The following is a 27,106-nucleotide window of genomic DNA, read 5'->3' on the forward strand; positions in this document are numbered from 1 at the left end:
AGTTTCCTCCTGTAATTTGCAGGGAGTTCCGAAGTATTCCTGTAGGTTCGGAATGGCTTCTACCAGATAAATATTGAAATGGAATTCAGATATTTCTACACTTAACATAACAAAATCTTTTTTTTAATATTATTAAAATTTATTCACAATTAATAAAACCTAAATATTTCTATTTTAATTTTTAATGTATACACAAAATTCTTTTGCTGCGTTTCCTAGAGGTTGGTTATTTTTTGTTAGGTCGACCTGAAAACAAACAACATGCAAATCTCAGCTTTGAATCACTTTAAATTGATTTAACATACTAACCTGCTCCAGCGCCATAATTTACTGCAGATCTCAGCGGATTTAATATAATCGTCAGGTCCTCCGGTGGCCTAATTTTGTAAAGATCTTCAGCAGCCAGCGGCGGCTTCACCGGTATCATCGGCACTCAACATTTCAAGCAGTCAGTATTTTCTTCATCGGTGTCGGTATAGATCGATGCGAAAACCAATTCCTCAATAAGTTGGTTCTTACACTCAGAACTGAAAAAAATGTAAATATATTATTTTTCATGTATTTTCACGTTTTACCGTGCCCACTCCCAGAGTTATTTCTCGGCGTGTAGTAACTGAAATATTTCTCGCCGAGAAATATCTCGGTTATTAAAATTTATGCATTGAGAAATATCTACGACAGTGACATCTGGTGGTGATTATTAGAACGAAATTCAATATGACGGTTGACCTTAGGAACTATTGTGGATATTATGCATTATCATTGGAAAGAAATAATTTTTTGAGAATTTTCAACTTGAATGATTTATTCAATCAATAAATTTTACATTACCATCTCACCTCCCGCCCCCTTTATCATACTCTTCTGCAAAAAATATGTTGGCCGAAAACTTTACCCTGAGAAAATCGTTCCCGGATCATTGAGAATAAATCATTTTCATACCTCGGAGTTTTGATTCAAAAACCCGGAGGACATGAGCTGACGCATGTGGCGGTGATAGATTTTCTTTAAACATGCATGTTTCTATAGGATGATCACTTCTGGTTTTTTTATCAGCATTTCGGGAACCACCTGTAAATTGAAAAAAAAAATCTAATTTACGATAGCTTTGAAGTTACATGTATCTGTTGTACATGGTCAAAGATATCAAAAAAATTTGAACAGGTTACTTTCTGTTCTTTTTCAGAGATGTCTAAAGGAGGAGGAGTGCTTAAATTTCCATTTCAAACAATTGTTAAATACTCCTACAAGACATAATTATAATAGGTTACCTACCATCACGGACGATGTTTACTGGGAAAGCTTGCACTACCGATATCTCGCTTGATGGGACCTTCGGGGGAAACCAGAAATATTCAAGCCCCCTTCGCACCGGATAGAGACGAAGTGCACTTAGCATCTTTTCGTGCTGCTGTCGAGACTTTTGAATCAATATGACTGTGGGATCCTTCCTGCTTTCGGCTGATTAACATCAGAAATACAATCCGGAAAAAGTGAGGTTGCGTGAATTTCGAATGAAAACAAACCACAAAGCGATGACAGATGATGGATTGAAATGTTTCGCGATTCTAATTTTTATGCACCGGATGATTTCTCATGGAGAAATGTTTCAAGTGCATTAAAAAATAATATCGCAATACCTTTTTTTTAATGACTGAAAAAATTTATCGCCTTAAATTAACTGGATAATTAAAAATAAATATTTTTTATATTTTATTAATTTCTGAGTGTACCCGTCAGGCTTTCTGCAACTACCGCTATTTCAACACCACGACTATAAGTTTAGTTTAAAAGGGAAAATCATTTGGTAGATTACGCATAATATAGAAAAGGATGGACAATAAAACACGAGACAGAAAACTTTTGACAGTAGAAATTTTGCCGCAATACAGAACGATTGTTAGAGTGCCTGTGCATTCGTTGAAATTATGTCCCGAATTTCAGGAGAAACTAAGCGTCCCAAGATTCGGAAGGGTTCTCACACGAACTTCGAATAAATTCAGCTATTTCCCTGTTGTTCGGAGAGTCATTATCCCGAGGGTAAAATTTGCAATCTTAGGCTGATGTCATGCTGAAACAACTAGCAACGCAACGCAACGCAACGTTCCAATAAGATTGCGTTGCATTGCATTGGTATGTCATGCTGGCGCGACCTGTCACTTTGAAATTCCCTACAAATCATCACTTCTCTACATCTGATAATGCTTTGAATCGTCTCCTTTCTTTCGGGAGCCATCAAAAACTCATCAAATCACGACCCGGATTGCAAGAATGCCGAAATTTGAACCGACAAAATTCCTTGTTTTTTTGCCGGAACTAAGAATTCATGAAAATTTTCTCGCCGATTAAGATAGTATTTAGTTTATTATCACAAGTTCGGACAGATCTTCGTACTATTGTGCTTAAAACCCGGAATCACTGCTTCAAATCGAGAAAAAACAATGTTCCTATTGGATTTCCTACTAGTCGCGCTACTAAACACATTGGCATCAGATTGGTCGCGCTACACAAAGCGACCAGTATGACAGGTCTGCGCGATTTCCATGGAGATCAAATGAGAGCTGGTTAGTCGTGTGAACGTTGCGTTGTAGGTCGCGTTGCTAGTTGCTTCAGCATGACATCAGCCTTAGTGTGTAGATTTTGATCATTATACACATCGAATTGAATGTTATTTTGTGAGCGTGTAAAAGGCTTAGGAAAGAGAGAGATGATAAAGTCAGTCGATTAACGTATTTTGGCGTGAACGGACGCGAGTGTATCAAACCAAATGCTGTTGTCCGGAAGATTCAATCGATGAATCCGACAGTAAGTAAATAATTTGAAATTACTGATTTTTTACCTGACTCCCGAATGTTGTGTCTTTGCCTCAAATTGCACGAAGGAAACAATCCACGCATATGTTTGCTGCTGGCTTGTGCGTTATGGCTGTATCGAAAGGGATAGAGAACTACTTCGCTTGCCGGATGTTGCGTCGAATGGTGTTTTGCCCTTTTGCTTTATTCTGGCCGTGTTTCCCAACAGTCTCCGAGCGAATACCTTCGGGATTAATTCTGTGATGCTCTTTTTCGCCGAATTGCCGAACAAACCACGCGGTTGAAAATTTCCGACTAAATAACGGGACCCAATTTGCAACTATCGAGAATCGGAAATGCATAGTGGTTCAAGCTTTAGATGATTTTTTTTTATCTTCTGAAGAGTTTTCAATTTTTATGAGTTATTAAAAAAGTTTTATAGTAATCGGAAATAAGACGACTTATTGGAAATTTCCTTTATGTAGGTATTAATTGCCGAGTTATATGTTGTATGAAATATTATGAAATTAGATAAATATTTATAAATTCATTTGATTGTTCTTTACAGGCGTCCGATTTAAGCAAACCAATTGATAAAAAGTTGTATAAAGGTACTAATCCGAGCTGCCACGATTTCAATGCAACATCGGCCACATACGAAGGAGCTCCATTGCTTGTGGGGTTCAGCACAGGTCAAATACAGTTGGTATACCCTGGCAGGCGAGAGCAGGGAAAACTATACAACGAAGAGGTATTATATCTATCAAGCCAAAATGTACAGATTTCATTTGTTTAAAAAATCGCTTACTTGCAGAGAATAATCGACAAATCTAAAGTTACTTGCCTAAAATGGATTCCGGGTTCCGAAAATCAATTTCTGGCATCCCATGCCAGCGGATGTCTTTATATGTATAATGAAGAACTGCCATGTACACAAACTACTCCTAGCTATCAACCTTATAAGTATGGCGACGGCTACATTATATTGACGTGTAAATCGAAATCAACCCGTAATCCATTGTTTAAATGGTGTTTCGGTCAACAAGAGAACTCTAGCATCAATGAGTTTTGCTTTTCACCCTGCGGTCAAAACCTGGCAATAGTTTCACAAGATGGATTCTTGAGGGTCTTCCACTATAGCACCATGGCGTTAATTGGAATAGCAAGATCATATTTCGGCGGATTTCTTTGCGTCTGTTGGAGTCCGGATGGCAAGTACGTTGTGGTCGGTGGCGAAGACGATCTAGTTACTGTATTCTCATTACAAGAGCAACGGGTGGTCGCAAGGGGCCAGGGACACCGTTCATGGGTTTCGGTGGTTGCATTCGATCCATTTACAACATCGTATTCAAACTGGGAGAACGCGGACTTTTCCGATGATGATAACCCTATCAATGACGGTTATAATCATAACTACGGTCATGGAAGTGATGTCACGGCTACGTCGATAAGGCGATCACAACCCACCTTTAGGAATAGCATTTCTAATTCTGATAAACTTGCTACTTGTTATCGTCTTGGTTCGGTCAGCCAAGACACACAATTATGTCTATGGGATATAACAGAGGATGTCTTACGACAGTCGATAGGCCGTGTCAGTAGGAATTTAAGCTCAACTGATCCTGTATCATGTAATGTCAAAAAGTGAGTTGACATTTTACCTGTTTATTGTTTTATCGAAAATTGCATGAAATTCATTTTTCACTTATTTTACAGCGAGTTTCCTAAAAGCTCAAACAATAGTCAAGCCGGGCAGCATTCTGAAGCAAATAAGGATTCAACTAGATCAACAGATTTTTCAGTCACTGATGATAACGATACTGTAGATAACGCTAATTTTAATATGAAGTCTATAACACTAAATAGTAATAATTTATGTAATACTTTAAATTGTGATGATGGTAGCAGCAATGGAAAAGGTTCCACAAATAGCATCAGCGATGGAAAACATTCAAAAAACCACACATTTAAAGCAAGCACTTTGAGTTCTTCAAACAATGCTGGTATCAAAAAAGAGAAAAACAACACAAGCGAGAAATTTGTCAAGAATGATATCGTTCATCACCACTCGACGATTAACTCAATAACACAACGTTTTTCAAATTTCGGTTTTGGAAACAGTAGCATTAATAGCAGTAGTAATAGTGAAAAAAATGAAAAAAGTGAAAGGTCAGGAAAAAACAATAGTAGACGAAATATCATATCGCTTACGGTCAAATCAAATAATAGCAATAATGTTCATAGTAGTTCGAACAATAACAATTTGCAAAATGCTAATGCCACTACCAACAACAGCAGTCATCTCAACAACAACATCGATCATACGATTTCCACTTCTTCGAGCAGCGGTAGCGGTGGAGGTGGCCTGTCCAATACAATTACATCAATCATGACTTCATCTCTGACTAAAAACAAACGCGGGGCAGATTGTACCGGTACCAGTGGAAGTGGAAGTAGCATTATTTCCTCATATGATCCGGTTAAACTAATCGGTACCCCGGCATGTCCAAGATTCGACGACTGTCCAGTATTAGAGCCATTGGTGTGCAAGAAAATAGCCCACGAGAGGTTAACGGCATTAATCTTCCGGGAAGATTGTTTCCTCACTGCATGTCAGGATGGCTTTGTTTATACGTGGGCTAGACCTGGTTATATTGTAAGTACCTAGTTGTAATTGTTTTTTATTGTGTAACGAACGCCTTCTTTGGTAATACATAAGGTTAAGTTCTTTTGGAAGGTTCATTTACCTGTCTAACGTTTATCTATGGTATTTCAGAATCCTCCTCAGCATTTACCTCCAAGCCCTACAGCGCCCCCAGGCGGAACAGTCGTGTAAAAGGTAACAGTGGTAATTGCAATTTCTACAACATTCACACATCTTATGCCTTCAATGTTTGTTAGAAATATTTTAATTGTGTTATTAAAGTAGGATATGTTTTAATAAGTTTGTAAAAATTATGGACGAAGCGTCCATATTTAAATAATTTCATGTTTAAATCAGCTGTAATTTATCAAAAATTAACAAACAAAATGTCGAATCAAAACTTTGTTACTCGTGGAAAAAATACAATACAGCTAATAGTTGTGTAATATAATATAGAAGCGTGCGGCCATTATTTTTACTCTACATATCTACCCTGTTACTCTGCTGTCCACAACAAATACAAAGTCCTCATTTTGCGATTATGCAAATTACGCGTGGAACCATAACCTGCTTCGTGATGCTCAATCTTTCACGGAAAATAATAAAAAGGTAAAATTCACCGAGTTAACAAAGGTGAAAGCTCGTGAAAGCCAAAAAGGTAACTTCTACCTCTTCGAGGTGAAACTCACCTCACAGTGAGGTAAAATTTACCTGAATCGAGGTTTATAACACGGAGAAGCTCAGTGGGTGGGAAATTTTGAAGGTAAACATAGGTGGGAACTCAGGGTCGGTGTGTTGCAACGTGACACTTTCCTTCGGCGGAACTCGCACTAGAGGAATCCAACTGGAATCAGACAACCAGGGGCGTACACGGGTGATTACCTCTCATGCTAGCACCCAGGTCCAGTAATTATGCTACTCAAAACGCGGACATAAACAGAACATGTAATTTCGAATGGAAATTCGCTCGAGTGAAATATGGAAACGGAAATGGAACAACGAAATCAAATTAATCAAAAAGGTGCAGATTAACTAAATATTCCCAATAAAGTACTGCCTTTAGCTTAGATTTTACATAATGGGGTAAGGTTTATTTTAACATAATTTCCCTGTTGTGACGTCACATTTAGGCATACTTGCGGTTAGTTTTGGTTTTTCACGGAACTTAGCTGGAACGGCGACAGGTGGCTGGCTCGGTGAACAGCAACGGTTAACCACATGCATGTGATGGTTTTCAACGGCAATTCAGGGTTCACAACAGGCGCCTTTCCGGCGTCCCGGAAGAGCCCGATGCTGGCTGTATGTGTCCCCCGACTGGTGCTGCCGAAAAGTCCTCGCCGATAACCTCTAAATTGACGGGCAAGGTTATGGTGCGGGCTTAGTACCACCGGATGGTCCTCGAAACGTACCTTGTTATTGTCGAACAAAGTTATGTTTCGGATTTCTTTCTGCCTGGTTTAAGATTTGCCGTGTGTCCGTAGTCACAATTAACCTGGAGGATTAGTCGACAAAATAAGAAAAGGCCCTCTTGGACCTGCCAAGAAGGGTTATAATACCAGTGACATAACAGTTTTCATAGTCCACGTGGTTTACAAATTTACTGTTTTTGTTGTTCAGTTATTTACCTTTTCTTTGTTGCTTTTTTTGTGTAGTTCTATTAACACTTTTTATGTTCTTTTAACAATTCCTTAATCTATAACAATGATTACATTTAAGTTTTAACATGTGCTTTACACGTTTTATGTTCTTGTTTACTAACCGTACTAATTTTTAATAACCGCACCGTACTACTTTCAGTGTTCGTAATACGTGTAATTTTATGTACTTTTTAACTCTAGAATAAGTTTTAGAAATAAATTAATTAATATACACCACAAATTTAAACAAAACTCTAAATTTACTTCGACTACACGCGACGCGCACTCTAACGAGGTCACAGACAGAAAGAACATGTTCCGCTCTGAAAATATTTGCGAGACTTTACTTTCAGTGGACCGACACACATACATATCTATTCGGAGGCAAATTTACACGGTGCGTCGCTCTCTGGGTGCCCACACTTCCCCGTGACGTCCCTGGTTGAGCACGACGCCTATGCACGGAAAAATTGAGTTATTCATAAAATGTGTTGCGATTACACCTTCAAAATAACTTATCGGTAGTTGCTCAAAATTTGTATAACCTCAATTCAGTTTTGAGTAGTTTTGGGTTGCCAATATACATTTTTGAACTAAAACTCGATTATGCAGCTCTGTATAAAAAGTTTGCTGTTGTTGGAATCTGTTGAACAGGGATGTTCAAAGCTAATTGTGAGCTTTTTCTGCATTTTAATGAAAAAAAGAGCAAGAAGAAAAACAATTCATAAGAAGAAAAACATTCATGGAGGTCCGTGAATTAACTTTTTAGAGTTTAGCTATCAGAATTCGGCGGAAATAGCGGTACAAAAAAGTTTGTTTTTGTTGGATATCTTCAAAGATGTCAAAAGTGAAACGAAAAGCTTTTGGTGGCGGTTGTAGTTCACCGCAAATAATTTTAATTTTCAAATCATTGGCTGAAATCGTCGAAAGTAATTGAATCTGGTTTCACATTGCTTGTTAAACAATTTTTTGCTCAAAGATTTATTTTGAGCTTCTTCATCTGTGCATCGAAAATGTTGGGGCCATCCGCTCGGAACGTAAAAAAAAATTAGCTACGAAATCCAGGTAAGTAAAACTGAAAAAATGAATCCTTCCATTATCTGACAAAGAGGAAACTTTATAGAGGCATCATTTTAGAAGTTGGCCGAGATACCTGTTCGGAATTGGAAGAAGCTGCCAACAGTACTGGAGAATCGGAAAAATTAAAATAAAGAGAACGGATCTGCGCTATGGCACCGGTGGATTGCAGGCAAACTTACCATCAGCGTTTTGAATATCAAGACGTATTCTGTTCTTTATCGGGAGGTAGAAGCAGATTTATAAAAAAAATAGGATCGGAAGACAGCTAAATGAGCGTCAACCGACACCGTCGTGATGATCATCTACTCCGGGAGCTGAAAACGAAAAGATTTTGCGACGAAATTTATGCTTGTGAAACAATGAAGGATTAATACAGGCAGGTTTAGAAGATCAAGAATATTTGACATACTTTATTGTTGCTTTCAAAATTACATACTATTTTAAGGTAAAAACACATCTGATTCCCATCTGTGATATGATAGCCATCCAGGACACAATTCACTGGAGGCGGGTGGTGGCTTAAAACATGCATTAATACTAGTATGTAAGGTAATTACTATAATCATCACCGTTAATGTTAATTTTTTTTGCATTATTATTATCTTTATCTTTATTGGCTTTTTATTAGGTTATAATGTCATTTATTTATTTTTATAAGTGCTTCTAATTCGGTGTTCAAAATTTCATTCTATCGCCAGGTTAAATTAACTTCACTATACGTGACTATACGGAAATATGACCCCGGAAAGAAAATTTGTAGAAATCAAAAAGACTTCTTACACCCAGCAGAGACGGAAGCCGTTATTTCAGAATAACCAAGAAACGCAGCTACAGTTTGCACGTCTATCAGGGTGCACTATGCGCCCTGGATTACGTTTCACATGAAGATTTTCTCCTGTACAGTCGTTTAATTCCTCGGTAGAAGAAACATTACCGCTGGTAGCTATACGAGATGCATGAGGGATAACAACCAAGGAAATTCTAATGACTGTTATCCCGTTCAACATGAGTTGCCGCGAGACGCCGGATTCTTGCGTCTTGGTTAACTAATTGGTACGTATTTGGAATTCAATTCTGATGAACAACTTATTAGTATTATTTTTTAACTTTTCAGCGGCATTAGTGCACCCTTATAAAAAAACCCTGGGTTAGCTGCGTGTTATTTAATTGGACGGCAATGGAGAATTTTCTCGACCATGAACTCCGGACACGGTCCTAGGTGGCGGTGTCTTAGGCGGGGAAAGCCTTCCCGTTCTAAATAACAGCTCGCACATTAGCTTGCAGATGCCGCCAAATGGGGAGCACCTTCCGGAGGAAGCGCGAGGATGGCCATAAGTCCGATTGGCCCTTCCGGCTTCTTCCATGGAAGCAAATCCTATGATTTTGACAATCCTCAAGGAGGCAGGTCGATAAGTTGGAACTTGGATGTCGGCTTTTGGTCTGCTAGATGGATGCAATTTGAATTTAAGAACTAGGAAATTAACTTATAAACGCGTTTAAATCGTGTGTATTACTTGCCTTTAATGTTGTTATTGTGCGGAATAAAAACATTTATTTTCGAGAAGAGACTTTTTTTTAAGAACTTTTTTTGACTTTTCTTTTGCAGAGAAATTTCCAAAATGCATGGACATCCCCATGTCAAAATATACAGAATTGACTAACTGGCTGAAAGCTTTCGAATGTGTAAAAGCTTTTTGCTCACGCTCTGTGTAAAGCGCCCAAACATAAAACTAAGTGGAGACACTTTTCTCGAATCTGTTTGGATTTTTATACAGAACAGAGTAACTTTGTTTACCGTGTGGATAACTCAGAGAAGGAGAGTGACCGTGCGGGATGACAGATGATTTGGGTGAAGTTAGCCGTTCTGAGCGACTTTTGTAAGGTTCTCCACTAAGGGCAGGGATGTCAGGATTAGGTGGCGGAGCCACGCAAAAAAAAGTAACGACGGTTACATTACCCCATCGTCCCTCCTCAAAATGAATGAAATTTCATTCATTTTGTGGTGAGGGTGATGAATATAACAGTCCCATTGAGAAAGTTCCTATTTTGTGCTAAACAAGATAAGATTTTTATACTATTGTGTCAATTTTTACGAGTTTTCTATTCCACAATCATCACATGATTGGGATAGTATCGTTTATTTCAGTGTATTACTGTTGTAGTGATTTTTGCTGACGGTCACTCACGACAAACGTCAGTTTTATTGTTTTTTTTTTTTTTTGGTTATTTTTGACGGTCACTCACGACACAAGTCAACCAAACAGAAGATGAAAAAAAGAAGGGTAAAAGTTTCAAAGGTAAACATTGGAAAAGCTGCTGATGGATCTTTTTGAAAAGTTTCGAGGTAATTTTCACGGTTCCAGTCCTCGAAAGCGCTAATTATTGGCAGATTTAGGTAATTCTAACTGTTTATCTATCTCTTATCTGTTTTCAGCTAAAACTGCAGGAGGAAAAGACTGGAAAATCCCGGGTTACTATTCTACTAGCATCTGGATCAGCTATGGTTGTGTTTTGTTTTTCGATCGGCTGGGCCCTACAACACATCCGAAATGGTTGCGTATACCGATGGAATTCGAATGGATTTGGAGTCTGTGTTTATGCTTCACATCTTTAGGATCTCTGATGGAAGGAATGGAACAAAATTAGTATCGTTTAGAATGTCAGGTAAGTTTTATGTATCGTTTTCATTTATGAGCAGCTGCTTTGTTGTTGTTTTTTTTCTCTCTATTTCAGGTACTGGGTTTTAAATCGGAGGCGGAAAAAACACCAATGGATTTTCCTGTTGAGTCAGCCAACTCGTAAGAGTTTGTGCCAACACGAGCTATGACCGTGCAGGGGAGGTAAAGTGGACCGAATTTGGCGTTGTATTTCGCGATTGCGGAGGACTGACGAAAGTTCCTCTTGTACACCGGTTGACCGACCTCATACACCGGAGCTGCGTTTTTGAATCGTAAATTGTAAGTTTTTGCATTTTTATCGTAATTCTTTTTTATATTTTTAGCTACCAAGTCGTGAATAAACTTTTGTGTGGAACGTAAATCGTCTTGTCTATCAGAATCCGAAATTCTTGCAATATCCCGATCTATTCGATGTTCTTCACCAGAATTCACGATCTCGTGACCAAATATCACTTTATATGGTGAGAAACCCGTGGCACTATGCGGAGTGCTATTCAACGCGTGTTCGATTTGCGATACTCGAGAATCCCATTGTGATTGATCAGACCTCACGTAGGTCCTGATGCAAGCGTTAATGGTGCGGTTGAGTCTTTCCACCGGGTTGGATTGACTGTGATAACGCGGATTCGTCCAATGACGAATATCATATTTGTCGAGGAAGCATTTGAAATCCTTCGATAAGAAGGTCGAAGCATTGTCGGATATCAAGCACTCGGGAGTAGAATAACGACGAAACCAGTTCTCTTCGAGAAGCTTGCACACCTGGGAAGTGGAAATCTTTTTTACTGGAAACAGGAGGCAGAACTTAGAGAAGGTATCCATCACTACGAAAAGGTGAATACAACCTTGTTTACTCCTAGGGAGTGATTGGATAAAGTCGATAGCTATTATTTGAAAAGGCTTTAAAGCGATTCTTTGGGTTCCCATTGGTGGGTTGTTGGGAACGATTTGTCGGTTTTGATTCTTTGCATATCGAGCATTTTGCGATGTAAGATTTCACAAACTGTGCCATTTTTGGCCAGTAGTACAGTTTTCTTATTCTTGCCAGTGTCTTTTCACATCCAAGATGTAAAGCATCGTCATGATGTTCAACTAAAATCTGCTCTTGCATATCAGGGGGTACACATACTTTCCACGAGAACTGATAATCAGTGTGGGGCTCAGGAGAAGCTATGAATCTTTTTAAGATACCGTGACCGGCCCTAATTCTGCGCAGTCCCAAACTCTGCGCATTTTCATATTCAGACAGAAATATTTCAAGATGTGATGAACAAAATATCCATGAAACAAGCTGAAATTCTTCAGTTACTGTTTATCTTCAAAATGCTTCCAATTATTTTGAAATCTGATGAATTGTTCGCGAGAAATGGAAAAAATCCAAATAAATGTAGGAAGCAAACGTTGAAAATGGCCGCCGTTAGCAGTACAGATTAAGTGTTCGGAAAACAAAAAGATCAAATGAAACAGTGTTAAACAAAATTTTCTCACTAGAAATGCCTCTACGGGGAAGATAAAATCATTCTGAACATGACTGCTAAAAAATATGTGAAAAAAAATTGTTTTTCAAATCAAAACAATGATTTTACCAATGCGCAGAATTTGACACCATTTGTTTACTTATGTTCCTAATGCGCAGAATGAAAAGCACCGGAGTGAATTGATGTTAAAGCTGCAAGGAATTGAATGCAGGAAGATACGAAACTTTCAATTACAGTTTTCTAATAAGTTTTATGAAGATAGTGTATCCGTAAAGTTGTTGGGAGTTTCTTAGGAATCTCTTCGAAACTATAATAATAATATTATCTTTTGTTGACAAAAAAAAAAGAAAATTTTGATTTGCGTTTTCTATCGTGTTCGCGTGTTAATCGTTCAGTCCCAACTGTACAGACTGTTCCGACGTATAGAAGCAGTTCCGGCAAGCCACAAAATCGCCCCAGCTGGGGGAACTACGCGAAGATTCTCTCGGTTCACCCGCTCACTCGCACTCGTTGACCAACTGTTACTGTATGATATTGAACCAAATGAAGCAGCGCGTAGTTCCCCCAGCTGGGGCGATTTTGTGGCCCGCCGGCACTTCTTCCGTACGTCGGAATAGTGTGCCACCAACGAAACAAGTTAATTTGACCAGATCCGGCGAAGAACGTGATCAGTCAACAAACATTGGGTAAGCGAGCTGCAGGAAAAAGCATCTGCAAGTAACATATAGCAAGTGTAAGAAATAGTGAAAGTGTCACATAAGGTTCAAAGATCCAAGGCTTGAATTGGCCCTTTTTCATAATTTGCAATGCTTTACTAAGCGTAAAACATGTTTTTAAGACTTTTTAATTAAATTCAATGTTTGTCTTAAAAATACGGAATGGTATATTGGCTTTATTTGGGTGCGCAGAATATGGGACATATGCGCAGAATTAGGAACAAATAGAAAATAGTGCGCAGAATAAGGGCCACTTGCATTTTTTCCAAATGTTGTAAATAATCCACATTTTTGCTCCGAAATTGAGCTCTCATTATTTTTGCCGTAAAATTTGTTAGTTAACCCAACTGTTCACGAAATTTTGAGGAAATTCATTGAAAGATAAATTTTTTATAACTTAAAACATTTGAAAAATCCTTAACTGCGCAGAATTAGGGCCGTTCACGGTACCATTTTCCAATCTATAATCTTTGTTTTTTTCAGGATTGTTTTCAACTTTTGCAGCCATCGAAAGGTACCAACTAGACTGGCCAGGTGAAACATGGAGTTCTTCAACGGCACGAGATAGGGCATCAGGCACCACGTTGTCTGAACCACGCCGATGCTTTATCTCCATATCATACCGTTGAAGCTCGATGCTCCACCTGCACAGCCTCGAGGAGGTCCTCCAACTGCTTCTCAAAATGTACGTTAGGGCTGAGGCATCTGTGTAAACTACGAACTTGGATCCTTCGACGTAACATCTGAATTTTTCCACAGATTTCAGTACTGCCAATGCTTCTTTTTCTGTAGCGCAGTAACGCTGTTGTGTTGGTCCTAATTTTTGCGAAAAGAAAGCGATCGGTTTTTCGTCGTCCTCGTAATACTGCGTAAGTACCCCAGCTATCGAAAGATCGCTGGCATCACAATGGATACAAAAAGGTCTGCGAAAGTCAGGGTTCGTTAGAATAGGGGTACTAATTAATAGCTCCTTTATTGTAACGAACGCTTTCTCAGCCTGTTCATTCCATTGGATGAGTTTTGGTTTCCCCTTGAGAAGATCGGTTAGGGGCTGTACAACTGCACTGAAGTTCGCAATGAATCTTCGGTAGTAGTTGCACATCCCTAAAAATCTTCTCAAGGCTCGAAGTGAATTAGGCTTTTCATAGTTAACGATGGATTCGACCCTATCAGGGTTGGGTCGTAATCCACGGTTACTAAGAATATAGCCTAAGTAACTGACCTCGGAAACGCAAAACTTGGACTTAGCAATATTAATGGATAAGTTGGCTACGTTTAATCGAGAGGCCACTTCGCGGAGTCGAGTCAGGTGTTCGTCGAATGTGTCGCTTACCACGATGATGTCATCGAGGTAACGAAAACATACGGCTCCAACTCACTACCACCAAGTATCCTGTCCATTAAACGAGCCAACGTCGCCGGACTATTAACCAAACCGTAGGGCATTCGTCTAAATTGAAAAAACCCGCGACCTAAAACTGAAAAAGCAGTAAACTTTTTGGATTTTGGGTGTAATGGGACTTGTAGAAAAGCCTTCGACAAGTCAATAGTCGAAATGAATTCACACGGGCCTAGACGACTTAAAATTCTATCTGCATGGGGGAGGGGGTATGAATCTAATCGTGACTTCATTGAGTTTGCGAGCATCAATGCAGAGTCTTACAGTGCCGTCAGCTTTGTCAACTGGAACCAGTCTCAATGCCCAGTCACTGTAAGATCTCTCAATGATCCCGCACTCCAACATTCTATTCAACTCTGCGTCGATTTGGGTCTGTCGTTTTGGCGATACTGGAAACGGATTGATTCTTACAGGCGGTTTCTTCTTGGCTTCTTCGTTCATCTCGATTCGATGGCAAATTAGGGTAGTTGCATCGAGTTTGTCATCAACAGCGATTTTAAATAGTTGCTTGACTTCTTCGAGTTCGATTAGCTGTTCTTGTGATAACTGTGGTGCACCCTGTGAGCAGTCAACTTCTTCAACTAAGGTAGTGAGGAGTGAGGGTACAATCCCAAAAATATTCCAAAAATCGGAACCAAGTACCAATTTTTGTTTCAGGGTGGGAATGACCAACAGACTCACTATCTTAGTTGATCCGTTGAAAGTCACAGGTGCATTGACATAACCTGAAACCTCCAGGCTTTGTCCGTTGGCAGTAGCAACGTCTAAAGTTGTTTTATGGATTTGTAAACGACAGTTTCTAATTACATTTTCGGCTCCTGACCCTAGAACACTTCTGTTAGCGCCACTATCGAGCAAACCAATGATAGGTAAGTCGAAAATGGATATCTTGGCGAAAGGACGTCCGTCATTTTGGAGATTAAGAAGTAATTCGTTTACTTCCGGTTGGCTTGGGGTAACATAATCGTTAGAATCGACCATTTGGTAACCTAATTGAACCAAATCGATCGTGTAGTCGTGGTTTTCTAAGGGATTTTTAGAATTTTGAGAAGCTGCTTGCCCTTTCAAGCAGTCTTTTGAAAGTTTTTTGAGCAGAAAGGACAGTTGTTGGTCTCAAAGTTCATGAAACCACATCTATGGCAAAAAACATGGGCAGGTCTGTTGCATTCTTTATGGTGATGACCACGGAGTCTGCAATTGTAACAGATACCTTCAGGCAACGGTGAGTATTGTGCAAGTAAAAGTTCTAGACCGTCAGTAGGGGCAACTTTCTTCGAGGGGATTTCTTGAATGGACTTGTTTGAATCTCTAAACCCTTTCTTGTACTATTTGTCATCGTTTCCTGATTCATATTTCGAGTTTCCATAAAAATAACGCGGTTTTTGATGGTATTTCTCAGAATCGTTTCGAGTTTTAGGTTTCGTACCGGTATAAACTTCATTCACCTGACTTCTCATTCGCTGAGGATTATCGTCGACCGATTGGAATTTGTACCAAAAAGTAGCGTCTAATTTTCGACCGAACGATTTGAGGTCCACGAGATTATCAATCTGTGACGCGATCGCGAAACCCCGGTAATCTGCTCGCATGTTCCGAAAGATGATCTGAAATTTCCTTTTCTCGGTAAGGCGTTTCGTGAACCCGTTAAAAATCTTTTGCATTTCCGTGAGATAGTTTTGAAATTTCTCCTTCGGGCCTTGCTTTCTAGCAATTGCGCGCATTTCACTCGCGTGATCATGATCGGGAGAAAGAAATTCGTTTTTAATTTCGCGGACCAATTGCTTCCATGACGAAAATTCTTCATTTTCTACCCCGGACATGAACCACGTTTTCGCGGGACCTCGAAAAAGATTAATAGCGAATCGGAAGAGCTCTTGTCTAGACACGTTTTCGGAATCTGCCGTAAATTCGACTTCGCGCAAGAATCCCATCAAACCTTGGCCGTTATCCTTGCCGTCGTACCAGAGATTCCAATCGGAAACTGGCCGGCCTCTACGCGAACGATAAGGTTGTTGCGGCGATCTTTCTTCGCGTCGTCGAGGGTGAACACGCCGATCATCTGTATCAGAATCTGAATTTGATCCACGGAAATCGGAACTGTCGAGAAGAGATGGTAAGTATTTCGTTTTTGTTCTAAGCGACACGCGGTTAACAAATCGTTCGTTCTCTTCCGAATCTGATACGCGATTTCGCGCCGAATTACTAAAGGTTTTTAAAACTCGCGGTTGATCGCTAATCGATTTCAAAATTCGCGGTTGAATCGATGATTTTCTGCCACTGAGGCTAAAACCGATCGCTCCTTCTTCTTCGGTACTATCATTTTCGCTCTCTGATTCGTTACAACTTTCTTTTTCGATATTTTCAGGTTCATTTTCCATATTATTATTTTTCTTGTAGGATTGTTTCTTTTTAGGTTTCGATTTTTTCCTTTGAGCTAAATTTAATTCAGCTAGCGAGCTCATGATGTTCGCCATCAGAGTAGATTGGGCCTTCTGTAAGGAAGCTAGGGGCGAAAAGAAAGTATGTAGATGTCCCCGAATCGCAGCCTGAAGTTTGTCTAAGTCCTTCAAGTCAGTATCAACTTCTGCTACTTCTAGTACCCTAGTGCATCGCACATAGAAGTGGGCTAGTCTAGTTCGGAGGGTATCACGAATTCCATCGAACGGTATTCTGTTTTCTAAGACGTCAACGATGTACTTTACTTCCCTATCAATCAGCCTAATCTCCTGGTCGATAGATGTCTGACAACGCGAAAAGTCAATATCTGGATTGAGTTCATTTTTCTCAGTCTTGAGACGGTCTTTGAGTCGTCTCATTAAAGCCGCTTTAGAATCTCTATCAGCAACTTCAACAGCTCGGATGGTTAACTCATAAACGATTTCTTCCCTATCCAAATGGTGTACCATCATGTTTTGGTATAGATTTTGAATTTCCAATTCCATTTTTATAATTTTAAATGTTCCTAAAAAGTAAAGCAAATGTCAATAAGTCGGGTTGATACTGCGGTTGAGGAGAAGCACTGAGAAAGCTGCTGTGCTTTCCAACTCCTAAAACCGACACAAAATACAAGTTGTGGTTGGTAATGGGGAAAACTTCTTAGTTTTCACTACGTAAACGATGTCGAAGATCGAGCAAATTTCTTGAATCAAATATGCACTTATGTAAGTCTCGTTCAGCAAAATTTCAGCATTCTAACATCCAGCGATCGTTTAGAGAACGATCTAATAGTTCAGCAGGAACTGCTTCTATCCATCCCTCCGGAATTTTGGGAAAAGCAACGTAGTTAATTTTTATGCGGGCGCCAATTATAACACGGAGAAGCTCAGTGGGTGGGAAATTTTGAAGGTAAACCACAGAGAACAGAGTTCGAGCTGGAGTTCAACACGTGTGAGTGAATACCAACCTAAGTTTCAAACCAAATGCGTAAGTGGACTAACATACATAAGATGTCGCTACCGGTACACCTATTTTTGTTTTCATTTTTTCGACACGCTTAGAAATTAATACTCATCGCTTATCTCAAAGGAGGCCAGTGCAATGTATGACAGTAACACAAATTTTGGTGTAATAAATTTTAAAACATCATGACTTAAAAAAAAATGTAAATCATATTTCAATCACAATTGAACGCTGCCATATGCCCCATATTGTTCAAACAATTTTGGCGCTGAATTGAAAGTTGAATTCCAAGTGTTAAAGTATGTGTTGGGATTTTACTATCAGTTAACAGTTTTCTAGAACAGAAAATGTGAACATAAATGTTAGAATTGTAAACTATGGCTCGATATTCTGGTTGATGTTACCTGAGATCGATAGATGAGGACTTGTAACTCAGGGTTAGTAATCAGTAGAAATGAATAAAGTTATTAATAAACATGAGTTACAAGATAACATCCACCGGAATACCGACCCATAATTAACAATTATAACATTTATGTTCACATTCTCTGCTCTAGAAAACTATTTACTGACAGACATACTTTAAAACTTGGAATTCAACTTTCAATTCAGCGCCAATATTTATTGAACAATATAGAACATATGCTGGGACATATGCCAGCGATTAAAGTATGATTGAAATATGATTTCCATTTTTGAAAATCAAGATGTTCTTAAAATTTATTACACAAAAAGTTGTATTACTCTCATACATTGCAATGGCCTCATTTGAGATAAGCTATGAGTATTAATTTCTAAGCGTGTCGAAAAAATGGAAAAATATGTGTACTGGTAGCGACATCTTATGGATGTTAGTCCACTTACGAATTTGGTTTGAAACTTAGGTGGGTATTCTCACACACGTTTTCAACAAATTCTTGTTCGGGGCCCGATGTCTGTTCTCTGTGGGTAAACATAGGTGAGAACTCAGGGTCGGTGTGTTGCAACGTGACACTTTCCTTCGGCGAAACTCGCACTAGAGGAATCCAACTGGAATCAGACAACCAGGGGCGTACACGGGTGATTACCTCTCATGCTAGCACCCAGGTCCAGTAATTATGCTACTCAAAACGCGGACATAAACAGAACATGTAATTTCGAATGGAAATTCGCTCGAGTGAAATATGGAAACGGAAATGGAACAACGAAATCAAATTAATCAAAAAGGTGCAGATTAACTAAATATTCCCAATAAAGTACTGCCTTTAGCTTAGATTTTACATAATGGGGTAAGGTTTATTTTAACATAATTTCCCTGTTGTGACGTCACATTTAGGCATACTTGCGGTTAGTTTTGGTTTTTCACGGAACTTAGCTGGAACGGCGACAGGTGGCTGGCTCGGTGAACAGCAACGGTTAACCACATGCATGTGATGGTTTTCAACGGCAATTCAGGGTTCACAACAGGCGTCTTTCCGGCGTCCCGGAAGAGCCCGATGCTGGCTGTATGTGTCCCCCGACTGGTGCTGCCGAAAAGTCCTCGCCGATAACCTCTAAATTGACGGGCAAGGTTATGGTGCGGGCTTAGTACCACCGGATGGTCCTCGAAACGTACCTTGTTATTGTCGAACAAAGTTATGTTTCGGATTTCTTTCTGCCTGGTTTAAGATTTGCCGTGTGTCCGTAGTCACAATTAACCTGGAGGGTTAGTCGACAAAATAAGAAAAGGCCCTCTTGGACCTGCCAAGAAGGGTTATAATACCAGTGACATAACAGTTTTCATAGTCCACGTGGTTTACAAATTTACTGTTTTTGTTGTTCAGTTATTTACCTTTTCTTTGTTGCTTTTTTTGTGTAGTTCTGTTAACACTTTTTATGTTCTTTTAACAATTCCTTAATCTATAACAATGATTACATTTAAGTTTTAACATGTGCTTTACACGTTTTATGTTCTTGTTTACTAACCGTACTAATTTTTAATAACCGCACCGTACTACTTTCAGTGTTCGTAATACGTGTAATTTTATGTACTTTTTAACTCTAGAATAAGTTTTAGAAATAAATTAATTAATATACACCACAAATTTAAACAAAACTCTAAATTTACTTCGACTACACACGACGCGCACTCTAACGAGGTCACAGACAGAAAGAACATGTTCCGCTCTGAAAATATTTGCGAGACTTTACTTTCAGTGGACCGACACACATCCATATCTATTCGGAGGCAAATTTACACGGTGCGTCGCTCTCTGGGTGCCCACACTTCCCCGTGACGTCCCTGCACGCTAACTTTTGGCTACCCCTTAACGAATACTTTTGACCCGTTATTCAATAAGACTGGGAGAACTCCTTTTTAAGGATATAGTCGCTGTACCCCTTAAGGGGTACTCAGCTTCATAACGCTTGTAGCGGGTCAAAATTACCCCTTATTCCAAACGCTCATACCGGATGAAAATTACCCCTTATTTGAGACGCTTTCATATGGTGGAAATTTCAGGAGCTGCTTATGGGAAATATGTTTGCTGGGAAATTAACGACAACAAAATATCATTTTTGATTTGGTTTATTGAAATATGACAATAGCAAAATTTATTCACATTTTTTTACCATTATGTTAATCCACTGCGGTTCCGGTTTCGTCCATCGGCTTAAAATTTTTCACCGCCCTCATCCGGAACTGTGCAGTTCTGAAAAAATAACATGAATAATTAAAATCGAACAAAAGGAACAAAATAAATACATCATAAAATACTTACAATCTTTCGCATCAATCACAATTCACCGAATAAATAATAACGCTTTCAATGTTACATCTAGAACTACCCCTTTGAAGCGGACTCGAGGTTTTCGAAATAAGGGGTAATATTGATCCGTTAAAATGACCCTTCATTTGACAGATAGTGGAGGTTCTCAATAACGGGTAAATTTTACGCCTTTAAGGGGTAGCCAAAAGTTAGCGTGTGGTTGAGCACGACGCCTATGGATAACTCAGAGAAGGAGAGTGACCGTGCGGGATGACAGATGATTTGGGTGAAGTTAGCCGTTCTGAGCGACTTTTGTAAGGTTCTCCACTAAGGGCAGGGATGTCAGGATTAGGTGGCGGAGCCACGCAAAAAAAGTAACGACGGTTACAATTCACATACAAAAAAGGTACAATTCACCGAGAAAAAAGGTGAATCCAAAAAAGATAAATCTTACCTCGTAGCGAGGTGAAGTTCACCTGAATTGAGCTCGATAAAAAAGTTTAATTCACCTAGAAAAAAAGGTAAATCCAAATAAGGTAAAACTTACCTCGTAGCGAGGTGTAATTGACCTGGATTGAGCTAAACAAAACGGTACAATTCTTCTAAAAAAAAAGTAACTATAGAGTTGTTTTTGACATTTCTTACGCACACTTGCTGAGCGTGTGCAGATGAGACGGGACAATTAACCTCAAAAACTCTCGGTACAAAAAATGGGCAGCCGGTCGACACACATGGTCGTTTTTGAGGTTAATTGTCCCAAAACTGAAAAGTGTTGGTGAAACAACCAGCAAAAAATCGCGAACACTACCAGCGGCAAATAGGACTATTCGCCGAACCCGTTCATTGAGGTTAAGCTGTTTTGTCATTCTAGGAAAAAGTTTTGCTTTGTGCCTAATATGTGAAAATCGGAATAGAATGGTAAGTGTTCTTAAATATCATTTAGTTGTGCTGGTGCTCGTCATAATACTATTGATTTTGTTTCAGATCGGTCCATAGAGCTTTGAAGTGTAATTCCACGTCATCCTCCAGCCGGAAAAGTCGAACCTGACCGGATTAGTCGAACGGAGGAGTACGCAACTTAGGTGGATTCAGCGGCCATAGCGGCTCAGAAGAACGCGAAGCCGAATTACCAGTCCCTATTTATCTCCAATAAATATCATTTTTGAAAGAATTTTGTATTTTTTTTATTTCTTATTGAAGAAAACAATCAAACCAACCAGCACCACCAACGGTATTATTTACTATTTTTTTTTTCTTAGCGGCCCACCACACTCCCCCACACCAAGAAGCTCATTAGAGCCCCCTGGTAATGGACGCTAACTGTTCTCAGCACGTCTGGCAGCAAAAGGGAAATAAAACAACTCGCGATCAAGATTTAATCATGCTGAGAACCTACAAAAATTATTTAAACGAGGGAATGTAACGATACAACAACTAAACTACAACATGAATCTCAGTGGAAAGATATTTTCCTTTGAAGAGATACATGCGTTTCTATTATTAAAGGTACAAGCAACAAAAAACAAATTAAAAATTGAGCTTAAGATTAGATTAATTAAAACTATTAAATTAATAAATTAAATTAAATGAATTATTTATCCAGCTAAGAAAATTTCAAAAAAAATCTAATTAACTCTAAAAAAGTGGTTGGCTGAACATCAAATTAAATTTTCTTTGAAATATTGCATTAGTTTGTTCTTGAAATGGTTCCTGTATGTTATGTTTTTTATATCAGAGGGAAGACTATTAAATTTTGTTGGTCCAATGAATGAAATTCGTCGCTGTCCACGAGAAGTGGAGGACGTGCTGCGTATCAAATGATTAGAATGTCGGGTATTATGGATGCGTATTCCTGGAGTGAACCTTAAACTTTGATTTCTATTTAATGAATGCAAGTTATCAAATACATAGATAATAGTTTGAAGGTCACAAAGTTTAGTGAGTGGTAAAATATTGTGTGAACTGTTGGAATAAATTAAATTGGTTGAATAAAGCAAAGGGAGATTGAAAATAGTTTTTAAACAACGGTTCTGTAAGGTTTGTAATCGTGATAAAAGGGACAATGATGCCCTTCCCCATATAGATATTAGGTAATAAAGATGAGAGTGTATGAAGGCAAAATAAAACTTGAGCAAGACATGACGTGGAACAAATGCTTTGACCCTCCATAGAATTCCGCTATAAGATGATATCCTCTTTTGCAAATGATGTATGTGATTGCTCCATGATAAAGTTTCATCAAGAATTATTCCCAAATATTTAAAGTTCGTTACTCTTTCGATTGCAATACCCGAGAGTTTTGGATCATCATGTTGCTCGATTTTTTTACGAAAAGAGCGGAAAATCATGTACTTTGTTTTAGTAAGGTTAAGTGTCAAAAGATTTGAGGAAAAGTATTTATGCAAAACTTTCAAATCTTCTTCCATATGCATAACCACGTTGTTTGGACATACGCCGGGATAAAAAAGGGCTGTGTCATCAGCAAAAAGGCGTGGTATGCCGTGCAGGGGAAGTCGACTAACATCATTTATGTACAGTAAGAAAAGGAGAGGCCCTATATTGCTGCCCTGAGGAACACCGACTTCCAATTTTTCGAGAGAGCTCGTTGCATCTCCTAAACAAACAAATTGTTTTCTATTTGTTAAATAGCTTCGTATCAATGTATTAGCAATACCTCTTACTCCATAACACTCTAGTTTCATCAATAAAATTTCGTGATCGAGTGTGTCGAAGGCTTTTTTTAAGTCAAGGAAAAGACCACCTACAATATTCCTTGAATCTATTTTTTCCATCACGAAGTCCGATAACTCACAGATAGCTGTCAGTGTACTGGAACCAGATTTGAAACCGTATTGCAGATTGTAAAGTACGTTATTGCGATCCAGAAAAGTATTGATTCTATTTATCAGAAGTTTTTCAAAAATCTTACTGAAGACACTGAGTGTTGAGATTGGGCGGTAATTACTAACTTCAAGAGGGTCACCGGATTTTAAAATTGGTATAACTTTTGCGGTTTTCAAACATTCTGGGTATACACCTGATACTAAAATCTTATTAAAACATTCCGATAGGATGTGTGAAAAAGATAAATAATGATTTTTCATCATAAGTGTAGGGAATTTATCGGGCCCACCGCTTCTTTTATTTTCAAGTGATTTGATGACATTGATGACCTCATTAGCTGATGATGGAAGCAGGAAAAGAGAATTTGAAACACGGTCAACATTTGATAGACTACTGCTAGTCGAATCAACAGTAATATTATTTGCAAGCGATTTCCCAATGCTGGTGAAATAACGATTGAATATATCACATACTTCGGTTTGATTTTCTACAACTTTATTGTTGTCAGTTAAGTTTATAATAGGATTATCACGTGACCTACCAAGTATTGAGTTGATGTTTTTCCAGATTTTAGAATGCGGTGTATTGTTCAAAATATTTCCATAATAAGTTTTTTTGCATTTCCTTTTAGTAAATTCAACTTTTTTCGTTATATGGCTGAGCATTTCTCTTAAGTGAGTATCTTCAGGATTTCTTTTAACTCTTTTGATGTAGTTGTTTTTTATTCTCATTAAAGTCCACAAATCAAGGGTCATCCATGGGCAGTAATCGCCCTTCACTTTTACTGATTTTGTTACTTTCTTCGAACAAGCAGTAAGCAATGAGTTGTAGGTTGAAATAATATTTTGTATGCATAGACCAGCATCATCAACTTCATTAATTCCCCTAAGAAAACTCCCAAATCTTTCATTTAATTCAGAGTGTCGTATAATAGTTTTGCTTAATTTGAGGTGTTGTTTGTTTGAGTTAAGATTGAAGGTAGTAACAACTTGGAGATGATCACTAATATTAGTAAAAATAGTATCGTTTTTCAATTTTGATGCATCGATATGCTTGCATAATGCATGATCTAAAATATTGCCACTACTGGGCCTTGTAGGTAAAGTGTTTGTGCAAAGAAAGCCAAAAGATTCAAGAAGGGTTTTATATTTTATCACAGAATTGTTATTTATTGCATTAATGGGAACGTTCAAGTCTCCTACTATAAGACAAGAATGTTTTTCCGGAACAGCGGCAAACAGAGACTCTAGTTTATCACAGAAAGTATTGAATGGAAAAGAAGGGGGTCTGTAGATGCCGTGCACGTCAATGATTTGTCCATTGATGGACAATTCTACAGAGATTTTATGGTATCCATCGATATGAAAATTATCAATGGTTTTAAATTTCAGATTATTTTTTACATACATGGCCAACCCACCATTTGGTTGATTGCGGCACGAGAATATTGATGTGTACCCAGGAATTTTATATAAGGAACAGATATCATCCACAAGCCATGTTTCACAAATGACAATTACATCAAACACAACTTTGGACTGTTCAATGGTTTCTAATAAATTATCAAATTTTTCAAGATCGTTCATGCTTCGTATATTCCATTGAAAAATTCTAAACGTTTTGAAATTATCATAAGTTATTGAAGTATTAAATTCTAAAATATTATAATAAAACTTATTGATTAAACTATCCATTATATTAAATTAATATCAAGACATCACAAACTAAAATAATAAATTAAAAACTTAAAAAAAATTAAAAACATTAAGCCTTTTTACGCTTAGGCGATGGTGTTTCAGTGCAATTTGAAGGTACATTTTTGTCGGCCAATAATAGATACTTGCTCATTACGCGACTTAAGTCGTTTCTATTTTTAACAATATCAGGTTTTGAATTTTCTTCTTTTTTAATCAAAATTGCACCTCCTCTTCCCGGCCAGATATATTTTACTCCTAGTAAGTTTTGAGATTCGCGTAATTCATTCAGTAGCTCAAGTGAAAGGGGAGTCAATTCATCCCTCAAAACTACGTTCCCACACTTTCCATTGATAACCAGAGAAGGGTCAACTGCAGTAGAACTCAATTTACCATGCGTGCGTTTTTTTTTGAAATATTTCCTCCTTAACCGAGATATCTTTAAAGGTTAGTTTTATTGGCGCAAAAACGTCAGCTCTTGTTCCAGATGAAAGCAATCTACCCGCAGAATCCAGTTGATCAGGTTGCAAGTTGTAACCTATTCGCTGACACGTTTTACATACAAGGTCCATTGTATTTTCACTACCTAACATTGGAAGTCCAAAAATCATGGCATTTTTTGAGATTGCTTCTCGGTTAATTTTATCTAAGTTACCTTCGAGTTTGTCTACTTTATTTGCAAGTGATGATTGCGAAAGTTTAAGGTCAGAAACTTCAACTTTGAGATTCTCATTTTCGATTTTCAGTTCTTTGAAGTCCGATTGAATGTCGTCAAACTTCGAAGACAGAAAATCTTGAGATGCCTCAATAGCTGTAGTCACCGCCTTAAACTCCGCTTTCATCACCTGCATTTCGTTCACAACAGCGCCCTGAACAGCCAACTTTAGATCCTCTGTTATAGCATTCATCATATTGGATTGATTATTTTGCATCCCCACTATTTTTGAGTAGATACCCGCGCAGTTGGGGTTGCAGAAAAATGGTTGAGATTTCATTCTTCGGGCGGTACTTCCTAACATATTTTTACAACGAGGGTGAACATTAGTAAAACAGTATGAACATGTTAAAAAAGCTTTGGGATTCGTCTCAATACCTTTGCATTCCACGCATATCAACTGTTCCTCCTCAAGATCCATATTCAAGAACAAAACCAATGCAAGACTTCAAGTGCAGGTAGGTGAATGCGAAAAAGGTAAAATTTACCTTTTTGCTAGGTAAATTGAAAAAAGGTAAAATTTACCTTTTTGCTAGGTGAATGAAAAAAAGGTAAAATTTACCTCAAAAGAGGGGTGGAAAAAATTCACCTCGCAAAAAGGTAAATTTTACCTTTTTTTTATTTTCCGTGTTATCTACAAATTACAAACAGAAAAGATTCACGCTGGGCCATGTTGAACCATTAATGCTTGAAAAATAACCATGGCTGTTTTGTGGATTAAGTCGTTTTATGAGTTTTCAGTGAAAACTCATAAAATGAGGTTTCGTGGAGAACTCGGATTATGGTTATTTTTCAAGCATGGTAAAAATAGTAAAAATAAGCAGAAGTTGCAAGGAATATTGAAAGAAGGTAGTGCCGAGAGCCATATTGGATTTTTTTTTCGTGACGTCACTGTTGCCAAGCTGTCGAAGGTTTATACTGGTAGAACTCAAACTTCAAAGTTAAACACATTAAAGAACTAAATTAAAATCCAATTTGATTCGGATTATGTTGTAAGGCTAGTTGACTGTGCTATGAGGTTTCTTTGTGTTTAATAGACTGCAGTGTGTATTATTCTTGAATTTGTTATTGAATGCACAGTCATGCTCTATGTGAAACGAGCAAAACTAATAATTTCCCCCTTTCAAAAGGTCTGATTGGGAGTTTATGGCAGTGCACCTCATCGTCATGATTTGAATCTAACATGGTGTACCATATGAATTTCTAATTAAGAACATTTAACCCCAATAAAACCATTGCAACTTTGGTTTACTAAAATCCAATAAAAGATTGTGATTGGATTCGAAAAATACTATTTTTGGTTA

At 38.2% G+C, this 27,106-nt stretch overlaps 1 protein-coding gene and 1 long non-coding RNA gene across 2 annotated transcripts in view; both read left to right on the plus strand.

Moving 5' to 3' along the window:
• LOC129738944 (WD repeat-containing protein 20) overlaps positions 1 to 6,674 on the plus strand; it is a 74,253-nt gene extending 67,579 nt beyond the window's left edge. Inside the window, exons 2-5 of the mRNA XM_055730274.1 lie at positions 3,361 to 3,543; positions 3,607 to 4,436; positions 4,509 to 5,448; positions 5,569 to 6,674. Coding sequence (XP_055586249.1) covers positions 3,361 to 3,543; positions 3,607 to 4,436; positions 4,509 to 5,448; positions 5,569 to 5,628 — 2,013 coding nt within the window. The 3' untranslated portion in view covers positions 5,629 to 6,674. The remainder of the gene's footprint in view (positions 1 to 3,360; positions 3,544 to 3,606; positions 4,437 to 4,508; positions 5,449 to 5,568) is intronic.
• A 1,251-nt stretch (positions 6,675 to 7,925) lies between these two features.
• LOC129739403 (uncharacterized) lies at positions 7,926 to 9,717 on the plus strand. The gene is made up of 2 exons (XR_008735851.1): positions 7,926 to 9,206; positions 9,268 to 9,717. It is a non-coding gene; the product is annotated as an uncharacterized LOC129739403 (long non-coding RNA).
• Positions 9,718 to 27,106: the final 17,389 nt, after the last annotated feature.

Source organism: Uranotaenia lowii, chromosome 1 (genome assembly GCF_029784155.1).
Source record: "Uranotaenia lowii strain MFRU-FL chromosome 1, ASM2978415v1, whole genome shotgun sequence".
Lineage (NCBI taxonomy): Eukaryota > Metazoa > Arthropoda > Insecta > Diptera > Culicidae > Uranotaenia > Uranotaenia lowii.